The sequence below is a fragment of the Elephas maximus genome, chromosome 7 (assembly GCF_024166365.1).
Source record: "Elephas maximus indicus isolate mEleMax1 chromosome 7, mEleMax1 primary haplotype, whole genome shotgun sequence".
Classification (NCBI taxonomy): Eukaryota; Metazoa; Chordata; class Mammalia; order Proboscidea; family Elephantidae; genus Elephas; species Elephas maximus.
In genome coordinates this window covers 119,580,728-119,599,308 of record NC_064825.1, presented here as the reverse complement: position 1 = coordinate 119,599,308, position 18,581 = coordinate 119,580,728, and the positions used below count along the sequence as shown (strand labels likewise).

Sequence of the window (18,581 nt, the reverse complement as noted above, 5' to 3'; positions counted from 1 at the left end):
CCTGAAGAATTCTCAGGCAATTTTCCTTCTTCATCTCACATCTCAGCCTCTCTCTGTGCATCAGCCTCATTTTCCTCTACTCTTGAAGAACTGCTTCCTTTACAACTCAGTCCACTTTGCAGAATATGGTCCACTATAACAGAAATACCACAAGTTGGTGGCTTTAAAGAACAGAAATTTATTTTCTCACAGTTCTGGAGACTGAAAGTCCAAATCAGGGTCTCGGCCATGTTGATTCCTTCCTTCTTGTAGACCTGGATATTCCTTGGTTCCTTGCCTTACAGATGATTCTCACACAGTGTCTACCTTCCCTAGTTGGTGCTTCCTTCTGTCTAACTTCCTCTTTTTATAGCTCAGAAATGCTTACGTTTTAGACACACTCTACATTAGTATGGCATAATTAACATAAGAAAGAAGACTCTATCTCAGAACAAGATGACATCTACAGATATAGAGGTTAGGATTGGAACAAATTTTGGGGAGGTGCAATTCAGTCTGTAACAGTGACCATTTACAACTCCCAATCACATATGCTCCAGGTCCAACCCCTTAGAAAGAGCAGTCTTCCATAATTCCAATGCCAAATTCCTGCAGAAGGGTCTCAAATTAGCCCTCTTGAGTCAGATAGCCTCCCTTGTTCCAGTTAACCAATGCCAGGAAGTTGGAACCACCTTGGTTACTGAGTACCTATATCTGTCCTCTTGGCTATGGTGTACCCATTACTAGGGATTGAGGACATTCAAGAAATTCGTTGGCAGCCTTTTCAAGGGTTTTGGATGCAGCAAGGACCTGGTCTCTTAATGCAGCTGTAAAATACATATGATTTTGGAGGGCTACCCTCAGGCATAACCCAATTCTCTTAAAACTGTCCCTACAAAAAGTGTCTAAAATGAAGCAGACCTAGGCAGCCATGTTTACACCATACGACCCAGACTTCATAAGAATATATAAGCGGACAACCTACACAATATTGTGGGAAGCCAGTGGACCCACGTTCCTTCCCTGGAGAATTTAATCAAGAAATACAGAAGCTATGGTCGATTTGATGGTAAGAACTTGAACGGATTAGTCATGTAGATTCAAGAGCTGGTGGCCATATTAAACCATGGTACAAACAGAGGAAGTTGATTAAAAGAGAGGACATAGAAAGAGAGTAAAGCAGAGATGCAACAGACCAACCACAAAACCCTGGCGATATGAGAATGAGGCTTCCGGATTCTAGTTTCCATGAGGTCTACCTGCAGGTTCCTGTGTCCAAGAAATTGCCTATCCTACATTTACAACGAAACCCCCCCAATTTTGTTGAGCTAGCTTGAGTAGATTTCTATTTGCTACAACCAATGATCCCTGACTAAGAAAGCCTGAGACAGAGTGGGGCTAAGGGTGGGAGGACATTTCATTAGCCATTTAGCCAAAGAGCTCAGAAGAGCATCAATGCAGCAAAGCAACTCATGCATCTACCTACTCATTTCTGCTTCTTCTGTTTTCAGTAAATGAAGTGCTCAGAGTCATTTAGAAACCCCCAACCTGCTTACTAAACCTCATAAGAGGATTTGCCAGTAAGAGCCTACAGCAATGTACAGTTCTTCCCGGGCAGGATGAGTTATCCTCACCTGGCTGACAGGTCATCAAGCACAACTTCCAAGACTGAAGATGTAGCATTGTAGTGGTTGCTGTTGTTGGCGATCATCAAGTCACCTCTAACTCATAGTGATCCCTTGAGCAACAAGATTGGACTGTTGTGATTCGTAGAGTTTTCATTGGCTGATTTTTTGGAAGTAGATCACTAGGTCTTCCTTTTGTCTGTCTTAGTCTGAAAGTTCCACTGAAACCTGTTCAGCATCACAGCTACATGCAAGTCCCCACTGATAGTTGAGTGGTGACTGTACTTGAGATGCATTGGCCAGGAATCAAACCTGAATCTCCTTCACAGAAGGAAAGAATTCCAACACTGAACCACAACTGCTCCCCAGATGTAGCATTTTTTTTTTATTACAACCAGTCAATAATCTCCTTTCCTTCCTTCCTTCCTTTTTTTCCTTCTTTCCTTTCTTCCTTATTTCTTCTTTCCTTTCTACCTTCCTTTCTTTCTTCCTTCATTTTTCCTTCTTTCCTTTGTTTCCTCCTTTTTTTCTTCTTTCATTTCTTCCTTCCTTCCTCTCAACCATTATTTTTATTACTAAAAAACAAGAAACACAGACCTGCCCTCATAACCTTTACAATCCATTTGGGGAAATACAGTAATTAAATAATTATATTTACTCAAAAATGGAAAATCGCACTTTGTAACTACAAAGAAGAAATATATGAAGCCATGAGAGAGAATAAGAAGTTCATATGATCCCGTCAGGGATGTCCTGGGAGGCTTTCTAAGGACATGAGCCGAGATCTGACTGTCAAGTAGAAGCAATCTTGGTGAAAAAGCATGGAGAGGGAGCAGAGTGGATGGCTTGATAAGGCTGTTGGACTGGGAATCAGCCAAGGTCATGTATTTGAGAGAATGGAAGGAGAAAATGTGGCCAGAGCTCAGCTCAGGGGAGCATGATATAAGGGAAATGTACAGCAGTTGGTTGGGGCCAGATTGTGCAGGGTTTTACAAGCCAGGTCCAGGAATTTGGTCTTCACCATAAGAGCAACTAAAGTCACATGTCTCAAGGCACTAGGTTGACTCACAGATTTTTGGAGAAAATACCTTGTGACTCTGTAGGGAAGTTCAAATACCCCTGCACCCCAGCGTTCACCAGTTGCCCTCCAGCTGGTTCTGACTCATGGCAAGCCCATATGTGTCAGAGTAGAACTGTCCATAAGGTTTTTAATGGCTGATTTTTCAGAAGTGGATCTCCAGGACTTTCTTCCAAGGTACCTCTGGGAGAACTTGAAGCACCAACCTTTCAGTTTGCAGCCAAGCACATTAACCATGTGTACCACCTAGGGACACCATCCACAGTCTTCTTATTTCTCATGTGCCAGTGGTTCACTGAGCTATTCTGCTACTGAAACCATAAAGCATTGAATCTTAAGCCTATCAAAGGGCTCTACTGTCCAGGAAATGAACTAAAATTATCCAAAAAAAAAAAAAATGTACAGAGTAACACAGTGAACATATCAAATAATTTTCTTTGGTTGACAAAATTTCTGCTATTACAATGTTGTTGCCTTTGTTAAGTATTTATTTTTTAAAAGAAAATATCTGTTTAAGTTATATGCCCATGAGTAAAAATATCTTTAATATAGCAGATATACTAGACGTATTTTTTCTTAGTATCATAATATCTCAGGAACCTAAAAGACTAAACTGAATTAGAGAAAACATTGAATTACAAAATTTCTGTTTTATTACCCACACATCAGCTTGAAATTTGAACTAACTGCTAACAAAGTGTTTTTGAGGAAGCTTCCTGCCCTATTTTAATGAATGAACTTAAAGGCTGTTCCAGACAATTTAGGAATCAATGACACACTATCTCATGGTACTGTTTTATGTGCATCAGCCTTCTTCCCTCAAGTGGGCTGTACAGGACTTGAGAACAGGGCTATTGCCTTTTATTTCTTTGAATTTTCCAAAGTAGATCTTCCCCAGTGATGAATATAGAATAGGAGTGCAATAATTGTTTGGTCTTTAAGAAATATATTGAAATCCTTTGCAATGGTCACATCAGTTCCTTGTAAGCAAAAGGGGTTAAAGCACTGAAAGAAAACTGTAAAAGGTTTCCCTTAAATATTGTCTTCTTGATTAGGCTATTGATTTGCAGCCCTCAGTATGGTCAATGCTATCATTTCCTTAATGGTAATGTCAACATCATTCTGAGTTGGTCTAAAGGAAGAAGCTGTTCTTTGGTATTCTTACAGGACGTCACTTTGCCACAGCTGGGCACTCCCTCAGTGCAATTCTGCTTTGTGCAGCCGTACCACCAGCATCAAAGTGAAATCCAACTTTCAGGTCACTCAATCTATTTTGCCAGTCAAGGGTCTGAGTTCTCTAATAGATGGACCCTGATCAAAAGGAGAAAAATTGGGGAACAAAACTTCAAATTCCGGTGAAAACTAGACTGACTGGATCCATTGAGATTGGGGGGAACCCCTGAATCTATTGCCCAGGAATAATCTTTAAACCTTGAACCAAAACCATCCCATGAAGCCATCATAACAACAGTTTAGCTCAATTAATAAAGAATGCTTGACTTGAGCATTGCACTCCTACAAAAAAGTATATGAGTTCAAATTGACGACAGTTCAACCAAAGCACAGATGACAACTTTAAGAGGCAGAGGGCCTAAATTAATGATGATGAAACAATATGGGTGTGGTGATAATGGTGATTCAATGTGAAATATATAACCAATGACATTTAGCTATACATGTACAAATTGTGAATGGATGTATATTTCGTTGTCCATGTTGCCATCAAAAATAAATAATAGAACTACCATACAACCCAGAAATCCCAGTCCTAGGAATATACCCTAGAGATACAAGAGCCTTCATACAAACAGATACATGCACACCCATGTTTATTGCAGCTCTGTTTACAATAGCAAAAAGTTGGAAGCAACCAAGGTGTCCATCAACGGATGAATGGGTAAATAAATTGTGGTATATTCACACATTGGAATACTACGCATCGATAAAGAACAGTGACGAATCTCTGAAACATTTCATAACATGGAGGAATCTGGAAGGCATTATGCTGAGCGAAATGAGTCAGAGGCAAAAGGACAAATATTGTATAAGACCACTATTCTAAGATCTTGAGAAATAGTAAACCTTAGAAGAACACATACTTTTGTGGTTACGAGGGTGGGAGAGGGTTTTTAATTGATTAATCAGTAGATAAGAACTGCTTTAGGTGAAGGGAAAGACAACACTCAATACATGGAAGGTCAGCTCAATTGGACTGGACCAAAAGCAAGGAAGTTTCCAGGATAAAATGAATGCTTCAAAGGTCAGCGGAGCAAGGGCGGAGGTCTGGGGAACATGGTTTGCGGGGACTTCTGAGTCAATTGGCAAAATAATTCTATTATGAAATCATTCTGCATCCCACTTTGAAATGTGGCATCTGGGGTCTTAAATGCTAACGAGCGGCCATCTAAGATGCAGCAATTGGTCTCAACCCACCTGGAGCAAAGGAAAATGAAGAACACCAAGGCCACACGACAACTAAGAGCCCAAGAGACAGAAAGGGCCACATGAACCAGAGACCTACATCATCCTGAGACCAGAAGAACTAGTTGGTGCCCGGCCACAATCGATGACTGCCCTGACAGGGAGCACAGCAGAGGACCCCTGAGGGAGCAGGAGATCAGTGGGATACAGACCCCAAATTCTCATAAAAAGACCAAACTTAATGGTCTGACTGAGACTGGAGGAATCCCGGCAGCCATGCTCCCCAGACCTTCAGTTGACACAGGACAGAAACCATCCCCGAAGACAACTCATCAGAAATGAAAGGGACTGGTCAGCGGGCGGGAGAGAGACGCTGATGAAGAGTGAGCTAATTATATCAGGTGGACACTTGAGATTGTGTTGGCGGCTCTTGTCTGGAGGGGGGATGTGAGGATAGAGAGAGAGGGAAGCCGGCAAAAGTGTCAAGAAAGGAGAGACTGAAAGGGCTGACTCAAGAGGGGGAGAGCAAGTGGGAGTAGGGAGTGAGATGTATGTAAACTTATATGTGACAGACTGATTGGATTTGTAAACGTTCACTTGAAGCTTAATAAAAGTTATTAAATAAATAAATAAATAATTTTTTTTAAAGAACATAGGTTTTATTTACATAGGCCAAATTTTTTTAATTATTCTTTTTAATATTTGGAAGTTCTCTTTGTCTTAGGCTGTGTACGCAATAACACAGTCAGAGTTTATCCATCTGGAAAAACCAAAACAATGATATGATGAGATACAAATAATCCAGAGAGTTTGGAGGTACCAACCCTCTATTGTTAGCTAGGCCTGAAATTTAAGTGAACTTTAAGTGTGGATAACTTTTCTATTTTTTCCCCGGAATAAACATTAGTCCCACCTTCATTTAGGTACTTGATTGCGAAATTTTGACTGTGTAAACATGTTTTGGTAGGCTTTTTTTTAGATGAAGTCACATAGCTTTCATCAAGTTATCAAATGCTTGGTGCAAGAAACCCCTCTAAAATTAAGAAACACTGGGAATTACAGGTGAATAGTATACATAGAGAATATAAAACTCTCCCTAAAAGCTATTACTGAATGACTGAAGACAGAAACCTGCCTGCATTCCCTAACTGACCACGGCATCTGACAGCCAGTAAGGCCTCAATAAATACTTATTCCACTGTATTACAAGAGTCCTGAAGACATGAGTAGCTATTGCTCAAATAGCACCTTCAAGCAGCAGACCAGGATGTTACAGAAGCTGCAGACAGTTTCCATAAAAGTGTGAAAAAGGCAAAATTGACTTCATTCAATTAAGAAATACATTTATAGAGCATTTAGTACATGCAAGGATTGTGCTAAGGGCATAAAATCAGTTCAGCCAAAGAGGTAGGCACATATTAAAAAATACAATGTACCATGATATGGGTCAAGATGGTGGAAAGAATAGAGAACTATGGGAAGTAATTCATCCTGCTGGGCGACTGGGAGACTCTAGGACAGATTGCAGTGGGAGGAGACTGTAGAAATGGGAGGCCGCGGAGGGAATGGCAGAGAGCTGTGCAGACCGGGCAAACAGTGAAATTTCTTGGGTGAGGGAAACGGGAGTAGCACATGGGCTAGGGGAGAAAGCACCAGAAAAGGCCTCCTAGAGCAAGTGATAGACAGGCAGACTAGGCATTGATAAGAAGGATTTTGCCAAACAGAAAATCAAAGTTATGACATTCCAAAAAAGGAGACCAGCTTGAGCAGGAGCTTAGAGAGTTTGAAAGGGTGGGATGATTTGGGAGCCAGCAGAGGGACTTCAGTGCTCTTTCTGCCATTGCTCTCCTCCCCACCACCTGCTCCACTGTCCAAGCCTGAAGACTTTTATATACCCTACACATACGTCCAGCAATTATCAACTGCTCCACCACACCCTGCTTCTCCCATCATTGCTTGTCCCTTCCACAAATATCTTGCTATATGTTATTCCTGATAGAGGGTTGCTTTAAGGGTCTTAACTCCCTGTCCTGCAAGCTAGAGGACAGATAAAGTACTCAGAAAAAGAGTGGCAGGTGTTTACAGTAGGAATCTCACAGGTGGTGTTCACTGGAGCTATCAGTGCCGGGAGGATATGAGAAGGACTCTGACAGCATCTACCACATTGCTGTACATAGCTGTGGTCACCCAAGCATGGAGTCATCACTTCATGTCAGATAAAGGACAGTTGGAGGGTCTGATGTCATTACAAGAGTTCCTTCTTAATGTTCTCCAGAAAGGATGGTCAGGAGCTCTAGTGAGGAAATTCTTTTTCAGGCCACAGATGCCATATGAAGGAAAGCCATCTTTCTTTGGCTGTGCATTCAGCCCTTCCCAGTAATGGATGATATAAAGATGCAAAGAAATCATGTTGGATCAGGAAGCAGTAATAACCCCCATTCATTTTCAACTCTGTCAGCTTCATCACAGAACAAAAAAATCCATAGCATCGATTTTTATTGCTAAGCCAAAATACTCCACCTCATTAGTGAATGATGCAGCCTACAGAAGACCCTGTTTCTCTAGGCTACTGGGCTGAGAGTGGAAGAGGGGGCCTGGGAGAGAAAGCAGAGAGGAATGGCAAAACTCCAAACTCCTTATTTCCCTTTCTGCATACTGGAGTTTCATTCCAAAACCTTTTTCCTTCCTCTGGTCTCTCTCTCTCTTTTTCTCTCTCTCTCCATTGCCACTTTAAATATTTTCTGGCTTTTTCTCTCCTCTTAAGACTTGCATGTGTGATTTCCCTACACTCTAGTATTACCATCGATTAATATTTATTGGCAGAAAATGATGATAGGTTCTACAGAGCAGACTGGTCCCAGAGACACTCTCCCTTCCATCAAATCTTAATTCATCCTTCATCCTATCTGCTCTTCTCATATGCTGAGTCATATTCTAGTGATATAGTGACACTGTGAATAATCCCTCACATTTATGTAGCTCAGGAAATCAGAGAGCTAAGGTTAGAAAACTTTCAAAATGACATCTAGTCCAGAAACAGTGCTACCATCTTTATACAGCTACCCTTTCGTCAGAGACAGGGGTTGCCAACTGGTGGACCCCAAGGGAAATTCAGCTAGCAAAAAAAAATTTTTTTTTTTTTTTTGGCATATGCAGTGTTTTAAAAATCAGGAAACTCCCCATTTTATAAATTCAATTTCAAACTTCTCTTGGAAAAAAAATCTTGTGGCAATACTTGGTTAGAATTGAGAGGTGCTGCCCCTTTGGACAGAACAGGAGCTCTCCCATTCACAATCCTCCACCCCTCTCTGTTGAATTATCTTCAACCCATATTGTTCAACTGCTTGATGCCTGTTACAGACTGAATTTGTGTTCCCCAAAATATGTGTTGGAATCCTAATCCCTACACCTGTGGATGTAATCCTGTTTAGAAATAGAGTCTTCATTTTTATGTTAGTTAGGTCATACCGATGTAAGGTATGTCCTAAACCTAATAACTTCCGAGGTATTAAAAAAAAAGAGCAGATTAGACACAGATATGAGCACAAGCTCGAGAAGACAAATGCCACTTGAGGATTTTCCACAAGCCAAGGAATGAAGGAAGGCCTGGGGCTACCGACAAGGAAGGAATCGACAGGGCCCAGACCCTAATTTGGACTTTTAGCCTCTAGAACTATGAGAAAATAAATTTCTGTTCCCTACAGCCACCTACTTGTGGTACTCCTATTGCAGCAACACTAGCTAACACAATCCCTGATGTTTGGATCTTCTACAACAACCCCCAAGAATCCTAAGAGTCTCTGCCTGAGTACCCCCAGAGAAAGGGAACTCACCATCTTCAAAAATAAATAATCCATTCCCTCCTTGAAGAGTGTATTCCAGAGCAATTCCTTAAACTCTAAAAGCCAAAGCATCCAACCCCTGGCCCTCGTCCATCTCCAGAGCACTCAACAAAGGAAGGGATTCCTCACTGAGTTTTCTCCAAAGTAAACACCCCCAGTTCACTGTCTGGCTTCTGGTTCCTTCACCATCTTGGTTTTTATTTTCTAAACATATTCCACTCTATTCTGATTCCTTTTACACTATAAATTTCAGAAATGAATATTCCTTGCACACAGATTCAACTCAATCTGCTATCTTCCAGATTTTTTTTTTATGTACTAATTAATTAAAGGAATCCCAGGATGGTACAAATAGTTTGCTCAACTGCTAACTGAAAAGTCGGTGGTTTGAGTCCTCCCAGAGGCACCTCGAAGAAAGGCCTAGCGATTTACTTCTGAAAAACCAGCCATCGAGAACCCTATGGAGTACAGTTCTACTCTGACACACACAGGGTCTTCATGAATCAGAATTGACTGATGGCAAACTGTTTTGTTTTGTTTTCTTTTCTTATTTACTGAACATCTACCAAGTGTCAGGCACTGTACCTAGCAACGGTATCACATAGGAAAGCAGCAAAAGCTCAATCCCTGCCCTCCTGAAGCTCACATTATAGTTACCAAAAAATACCCCCCCTCCAAAAAAATGCAATGCAAAATAAAATCTGAATGATTTAAACTTGAAAAGAAAAATGCAATTCTAACAAACCTAAAGGATAATGTGGTGAATAACTTGGCCATTTTAGAGAGAAGACCTTTCTAATCACTACAGGAAACACAGAAGCAATAAAGGAGAAAAAGTGATGAATTTAATGACATCAAATATTAACAGTCTTGTGAGGTTAAGGCCACCATAAACAAAGTCGAAAGACGAACCTGGGAAAATATTTGCAACACAAATAACAAAGAATTGAGTTCGCTAATATACAAATTACTCTTGCAAATCAATCAACAAAGGACATAAAAAATTTACAAAAGAAAAACAAATGACACAAATGAGAAGACTCTGAACCTCATTAATAATCAAAGAAATGCAACTTAAAATAATGAGATACTTGCCAAAGAAATATTGGCCATGGTTTGTTTTTTTTTAAATTGAGACTCCCCAGTGCTCCCAGAAGTGTGGGGAAACCAGCATTCTCATCCATGCATACTGAAAGATCCCTTCGGCTGGAGATTTGGTAATTAGTTAGTTTTAAGTGCTGTGATTCCACAATTTTATTGTTCATATCATGTATTCTCTCAATCAGCCTATTCCCTAGTATTTAGTCACACCGTGGCTTCCAGAACTAGCTCTCATCTTCCCTGAATCCTCATGCCAACCCTCTTGGTTCTAGTTAATCTGTAATTTCTGAAACTCAGGACCACTGTTCTCCTGTCTGGGAGGACTTCCACACACCTTGTCTCAGTTTCCTTAGATCTCTCAGGAAACGCAAGTATGGTCTGGTTAACCCAGTGGTCTCCCTGCCAAGGTTCCTGATAAAAGTACGATCTGAACTTTCTACCCTGATTCCCTTACCTACAGTAGCTGATGGCTCTGATTGGGAGAAAAAATGTAAAGGAACTTGTTACGGATTGAATTGTGTCCCCTCAAAATACACGTTGGAATCCTAACCTCTATACCTGGTGTTATGGATTGAATTGTGTGTCAAAAATGTGTGTCAACTTGGCTAGACCATGATTTCCAGTATTGTGTGATTGTCCACCATTTTGTCATTTGATGTGATTTTCCTGTGTTTTGTAAATTCTACTTCTATGAGGCAGGATCTGCGGCAGTTATGTTAAAGAGGCAAGACTCAATCTACAAAATTAGATTGTATCTTGAGTGAATCTCTTTTGAGATTAAAAAAAAAAAAACAGAGAAGTGAGCAGAGAGACAGAAGGCCTCATACCACCAAGAAAATAGTGTCAGAAGCAGAGCGTGTCCTTCAAACCTGGGATCCCTCCACTGCGAAGCTCCTAGACCATGGGAAGATTGATGATAAGGACCTTCCTCCAGAACAGACAGAGAAAACACTCCCTTAGAGCTGGCACCCAGAATTCAGACTTCTAACCTCCTAAAGTGTGAGAGAATAAACTTCTGTTTGTTAAAGCCACCCACTCGTGGTATTTCTGTTATAGCAGCTCTGGTTAACTAAGACACCCATAATGAAATCTAATGTTATGTTAACGAGGCCAGACCAGTGTCAGGTGTCATAAACCTAATCACTTCTGAGCTACAAAAACAGCAGATTAGACACAGAGACAAGCACATACTGGAGATGACGGGCACCATATGAGGATCGCCAAGAACCAAGGAACGTGCAGGGTTACCATCAAGGAAGGAGTCAACACAACTGAGTCCCTGATGTGAACTTTTATCCTCCAGAACTGTGAGAAAATAAATATCTATTCTTTTTTTAAAGTCACTCACTTATGGTATTTGTGTTACAGCAGCACTAATGAACTAAGAACTGAAGCACCTGGAGAAACTGAGCAAGGTCAAAATGAAGACTGTCATGTTAATTTCTAGGGTCATTTCTGCAGGTAGAGAAATGGAAACTAGATATTAACTCACTGGCCACATGGTCTAGAAATATCTTTCCCCAACAAAGACTGATTGTGTCCCATGGTTATAATGAGTTAATACTCATTAGATCTGAGTCCCCCCAGCATTTTTAGACTGGACCCCCACACAATGTTAAACGCTATCATTCGCACAGTCCCGCATGCCATAATCAGTTAGATGGATTTAACTTTATTCATTTGCATTGTGAAAACAATAGACAGGTTAAAGAGAATTTTTCACACTGCCCTTCCCTACCCTGTATATTTGGATATGCCCTCTTTCAGGAAGGTCCCCAGATAATCTATGAAAGTGAGTGACGTGACATCACTTTTTCAACAGCAAATCTGAAACACAGCTGCTATTTCACTGTGGTACTTGAGGCAAATCATATAATCATCCCAGGCTTCATTTACCAATTGGTAAAAAGGAGCCAACATTATATGAAAAGGAAGAAGGGTGGGCCTGAAGATGAGTTGAGGGCCCTCTCCTCTCCATTCTGGGACTCTTGGCAGCACATCTCCTCTCATTGTGTTAAGGTTCTCAGCAACTGTCAACTGAATGCCGACCATGTGCCAAGCCCTAAACTAGGCACTGGGGGTACAGGATACAAAGTCCCTGCCCACATGGAGCTTACTCCTGAGTATAATAGGCAAATCAAACAAATAAATAAGCAAAGAATATAATTTTAAGATAATGATGGTTTCTTGCACAAAATGAAGTGCTGTCAGGAGATAACAGTGACTGGATGTGGGGTGGGAGTGCTGTTTTAGATGCAATTCCATAGAGCCCCTTTAAGTGGGTGACAGTTGAGCAGAGACCTGAAAGATGAGGAATAGCCCCGTGAAGGTTTGGAGGCAGAGGGAACATCAAGTGTAAAGGCCACGAGATAGGGATGAGGTTAACATAGTTGAGGACAGTTGGACAATGTAGCTGCAACCCAGGGAATGAGTAGGGTACGAGAGTAGAGTGGTGAGCAGTCCTGCTGCACCTTCCTCCGTCCTTAGTCCCAATGACTAGAACACACCCTGAACTCTCAGATCACTGTGCCTTTGTTCCCTACTATCAGAAATGCCTCTCCCTTTCCACCTGCAATGTTCAAGACACAAACGAAATTTCTGCTCTTTTCTGAAGACTTCCCAGGCTATTTTTCCTGCAAAGAAAAAATATATATATTGCCCTTAAGTTGATTCTGGCTGATGATGACCCCGTATACGCAGAGTAAAATTACGCTCCATAGATTTCAAGGCTGTGACCTTCAGAAGCAGATCACCAGGTCTTTCTTACAAGGTGCTTCTGGGTAGGTTCAAACTGCCAAACTTTTGGTTAGTAAGTAACTCAGTGCTTAACTGTTTGCACCACAACAAAGAGTTTCCCATTTCATCCTTGAGATTCTATTGTTCTTTCATACCTGCTGCAAATACTTATTTACATATCTATTTCCACTTCTGAATTACAAGTTCTTTGAGATCAAGGACCATGTCATATTCACCCCTTGCACCCATTAGAGGGTCTGGAACATAGCACACACATAAAAAATTTTGTGGCAAATTAGTTATTTGAGCTTATATTCACCGTGGAAGGGAAAAAATTACCTCCTAGCTCTTCATTCCACTATCTCTAACAGGGAATTACTCACTTAGGTTATAAGATTAAAGCCTCCAGTTTTTTTCCATAAGCATTTATGACATTTTAACATACTCTATTATTTACTTATTTGCTATATCATATACTTATTTATTATGTTTATTGTCTAACTCTCCCCCAACTCCATTAGAATGTAAGTAACACAAGGACAAGGATTAGTTTTTTATCTGTGTAGTTTATTGTTGTTGCTCTCTAACTCCTAGAACAGTGTTCAGCATATAACAGCCCCTCAATAAATAATTCATTGCATTAATGAATAAAACATTTTAGGTTTTGTCTACAGTGAATATGTAAAGCAACAGGTGTAGACAGGCTAGTTTTAAAATACATTTTTCAAGAGCCCAAAGAGACGAATTCTAAGGGTAGAAAGAGTTCAGATATTCATTCCATTACAAAAAATGTACTTTTTTACTTCTGTTGCTGTCATGTATATGTTTGTGCGTGTGTGTGTCTGCACTATTTTGCTTCAAATAAAGATAAAGATATGTTGACCAAAGGAAAAAGACACAATGCTCTTTTCAATCATTTTTAGAAAACTTCATGATTTTTGAAGAAGAGGTATGTGGAAAAAGCCAAGAATTTCTCTCCCAATGGGATTAAAATGGTGAATTGTATAATGTCCATGAAGCATCTTGATCTCTACGAACAGCCTTGTGGGTACACCACAGGGAAGCAAGCAGCCTACCTTCCTTTCAACTTCTGTCAGCTTTCTTCTGCTTTCTCTGATGATTTATCTTCCTCACACTGTATGTCTAAGCAAGATTCAAGAAAAAATATTGTTTGAGGTTTGAATTCAGCAGTAGGCAAAATGAGAGTCAGAATCTAGAGCTACCTTACCTTCTTTGAAGTCCATCACAAGTAAAAAAACCTTTTTAACCAAAATGCATAGTTCTCTCTTTGCCCTCCTCCCCCATTGCCTCCAGAAAGTTAGAGGAGATACGTGGGCGCAGGGAGAGTGGGTGCTTGGGCAGCTTATTTTTAGGGTCATTTGCACAGGCTGTGTGGCAGTTTCCCTTCTCTGTAAATTAAAAAATGACACTATATTTTCTACAAGATTATATATATAATTCATAGTGAGATCTTTAAATAAAATAAGTGAAGTCTCTTAGCACGGAGCCTAACACATATTAGGTAATTTGTGAATGTTTCCACTCATTTACTAATATATGTATGTGGAAAATCGACATAAATGCCATTTTCTCTCATACCTTCTCACATTAATCAGAAGGTGGTTGCTACCTTGTACACTGTATACACATCAAATCTGTACATATATAAAAGATCATTTATAGGCAGAGTTGGTTGCCACTCACAAAATAGAAGTTGAGAGGAGTATGAGGTAGCTCCCATCGCTACCGAGATAGCAAACCCCCCGTCTACCATTTTACCCATCTCTTTGTCATTTGAGTTGAAGATTTTTCTTGACTTTAGCATGCAAAAAGCTCTGACAGGGGTGATTTTTTCAGTCCATTTTCTACTAACCTACACTGGCACAAAATAGGGGGTTAATAAAAATTTGTTGACTCCTTAAAAAGGGAATAGTTAACAAGTTTAATGAAAGGTCAGGTGGTGCATAACCAACCAAATCAAACCAGTTACCACTGAATTGATTCCTCCTCATGGTGACCCCATGTGTGTCAGGGTAGAAACGTATTCCATAGGGTTTTCATCACTGTAACCTTTCAGAAGTAGATCACCAGGCCTCTCTTCTAAGGAGCCTTTAAAACAAAAAACCAAACCTGTTGTCACAGTCAATTTCTACTCATAGTCACCCTATGGAACAGAGTAGATCTGTCCCCAAAGTATTTCCAAGGAGCTCCTGGTGGATTCAAACTGCCAACATTTTGGTCAGCAGCCATAGCTCTTAACCACTACTCCACCCGGGTTGCCAAGGAGTCTCTAGGTGGGTTTAAATTGGCAACCTTTTGGTTAGTAGCCCAGAGCTTTACCATTTGAGCCACTCAGGGGCGCAGGAAGATGTATACCTGTGTAATATCTGAGGAAATTTGCACTTCAAGGAAAGAAACACCAATGAAAAGGTGGATACCACAAAAACTCTGTTTCCCCAATTTCACCATTTTGTCAAGAATCAGCCCTAGACCAATCTGGTCGTATACTTGCTAGATTTCTCTGGCTTAACGTGTATTCTAGAACAAAGCACGTAGTATTGCATGGAAATCAAGTACCACGCCCTGGGATACACCATTTGTTTCTTAGATGAGGTGGGTCCACTTCGCTCCATCTCTACTGTCACCAGCCCCCTATTCCGCCCATCACCCTGCTGCCAAAGGAATCGTTTTACTATTCAGATCTGATCATTTCACACCCTTCCCTTTCAGTAAAGTCCACAAGTCCCTAAGCAAGTCTGCAAGTCTCTCTGTGACCTAGTTTCTACTGAATTCATCAGCTGCATCTCACACTAAGCCCTCCTCACTTATTACACTGCACCACTCTGGCTTCTCTCAGTTCTTAAAGACGTCCTGTTTCTCGGGACCTTGCATTTGCAGCTCTTTCTATCTGGAATGGTCTTCCCAACTCCTGACTATGGCATACTTATTGTCCAGACCTCAGCTTAAATTTAGGTTAGTTCCTCAGGGAAGTCTTCGCTGACCACACCAAACTAGGTCAGGACCCCGTTATACAGTATAACAATACCCTGTGCTGCTTCTGTTCCACTTACAAAAATTGTAAAAAAATTAATTAAGTGTGTAATGGCTTAATGTCTGTCTATGCCCTAGATTCTAATTTCCATGAGGGGAGTTACCATGTCTACCTTATTTGTAACCATATTCCCAGACTCTAGTATCATGTCTGAAATGTAGTAAGTAGTAAATATTTGCTGAATTGATGAATAAGATAGCTTGCAGGCTCTCCATGGAGATGTTTCCTAAATAATAGTTCCAGCAGATTTGAAGGTCATTAGGAGGTAGCAGTCAGCAGTCAGATTCACAGTTACATGTCTCCTGACATAAAGTAAATGTCCTAGGGGGGATGGAAGTAGATGGTTGCTTTCATTACTGGAGAATAGAAAATAGCTGGAGTTAATTGAGGCAGATGGTCCATGAACAACGCTTCAGTAATAAAATAGAGCTTCTGACCCTTGGTGATCAGGAAATATTACAAAAGTTATATATGGGACTCAGTGCAGCCGTACATCATGAACAAATTGTTTTCAGTAATTAATGCAAATCAGTATATTTTTCTCTCATTCTACAGTGTCTCGATCCTCTACATCATCTTGGAAAGTAGGCTGACTTATTCTAGTTGAATATTTCCTTGTTTACATCTCCTTTACTGTCTTGATTGTTTTCTTCCTCTCTTTAGCCACTTGTATTTTCCATGACAAATGCCTAAATTGGATTGATTCCATGTTGAGAAAAGCTGTCTTTGGTCAATGCCGGTTTTCACCCCACCACCCACAACCAAAGAATGAGACTGCCCTTACAATACAAACAACAAGCTCTTGTTTTATAATCATCCTATGTGCAAAAATGAGCTTAGTAGAAAAAAATTCAATTAGCTGAGAAAACACACAGCCATACCCAGTATGGGTAAGAAATAAACAAATAATTTTACATTTTATAGCATGTTATTATTCACAAAGCCCTTTGACAGTCCATCTCTCTTGATTCTGTCTTCAATCACAGCGAGGCAGAAATTTTTACTGATGAGAAAATTGAGCCAGAGCATTTCTGGCTCAAGATCACAGAGCTAATAAAGAGACTACTGGGATCCATATCTACATGTTTTCTACTTCTGTGTGCCTTTGTAACTGTAAGGTCTGGTTCATGTGTTAAGTAGACCAGGGAAAAGCACAGAGAATGATTTGCAGGAACTTCTGAGTTGATGGTGCTCGGGTCTTATTCTACTTGGGACACTTTCATCGTGTTGAGAGCTTTCTTCAGAGCCTTCTTCACTTCCTTGTTTCTGAGGCCATAGACCATTGGGTTCAGCATAGGGATAACCACAGTATAAAACACGGAAACGATTCTGTCCTTCCAGAAAGATTTGCCCATGTTACCTTTCAGGTACATGAATATGAGAGTCCCAAAGAAAAGAGCCACTGCAGTCATATGAGAAGCACAGGTGGAGAAGGTCTTGACTTTGCCACCTGCTGTACGAATCCTCAAAATAGCCCTAATGATGAACAGGTAGGAGATGAGAATTGCTGAAATGCTGGTTGTGATGACCGAAAAAGCTAAGAGGTAAATCACTAGCTCCCATGGCTTGGTCTCACCACAGGCAAGCTTCAGCAGGGGCGGCAGGTCACAAAAGAAGAAGTCCACGTTATTGGACTTACAGAAGGATAGGGAGAAAGTACACCCAGTGCGGACTATAGAATTGACCATTGCACCAGCATATGCCCCAACCACCAGCCCCAGGCAGGTCTGTGGTGTCATGGCGGTGGCATAGAGGAGAGGGTTACACACAGCCACACAGCGATCATAGGCCATCACAGCCAAAAGGAAGCATTCAGTGCTAGCATAAAGTGTGAAAAAGAAGAACTGGGTGGCACAGCACTTGTAGGTGATGACTGTCTTATCAGTTCGTAAGGTCTCAAGCAACTGAGGGATAATTACAGAGGAATAGCAAATGTCCAAGAAAGAAAGGTGGCTGAGGAAGAAGTACATGGGAGTCTGGAGGTGAGGATCACTCTGAATGAGAAGGATCATGCCCAGGTTACCCACCAATGTAAGGAGGTAAAGAATCAGAAACACAAAGAAGAGGCCCATCTGCAGCTCTGCCTGCAGCTGGAATCCCACCAGAACAAATTCCGTCACCACAGTGCCATTCTCTGCCATTAAGCCAAGGTCACCTGCTAAAATTACAAAAAAAAATCAATAAAGTCTCATTGATAGTAAATTAGGATGAACATGCCTTGATTTGATCATTGTTCAGTGTACTGGGTTGAATAGCGTACCCAAAACTTTCATGTCCACCCAAATCTCAGGATGTGACCTTATTTGGAAACAGAGTCTTTGCAGATGTTGTTGTTGTTGTTAGGTGCCATTGAGTCAGTTCTGATTCATAGCGACCCTATATACAGCAGAACGAAACACTGCCCAGTCCTGCACCATCCTCACATTGTTGTTATGCTTAAGCCCATTGTTGCAGCCACTGTGTCAATCCATCTCATCAAGGGTTTCCTCTTTTTCACTGACCCTTTACTTTACCAAGTAAGATGTTCTCCTCCAGGGACTGATCCCTCCTGACAACATGTCCAAAGTATGTGAGACATAGTCTCACCATCCTTGCTTACAAGGAGCATTCTGGCTGTACTTCTTCCAAGAGAGATTTGTTCATTCTTTTGGCAGTGCACAGTATATTCGACATTCTTTGCCAACGCCACAATTCAAAGGTGTCAGTTCTTCCTTGGTCTTCTTTATTCATCATCCAGCTTTCACATG

At 40.8% G+C, this 18,581-nt stretch overlaps 1 protein-coding gene across 1 annotated transcript; it reads right to left on the bottom strand.

Moving 5' to 3' along the window:
* Positions 1–17,033: 17,033 nt before the first annotated feature.
* LOC126080584 (olfactory receptor 9I1-like) lies at positions 17,034–17,975 on the bottom strand. Its single transcript, XM_049891778.1, has one exon. It carries the CDS (start codon positions 17,973–17,975, stop codon positions 17,034–17,036), a length of 942 nt encoding a protein of 313 aa, XP_049747735.1.
* Between the last annotated feature and the right edge of the window lie 606 nt (positions 17,976–18,581).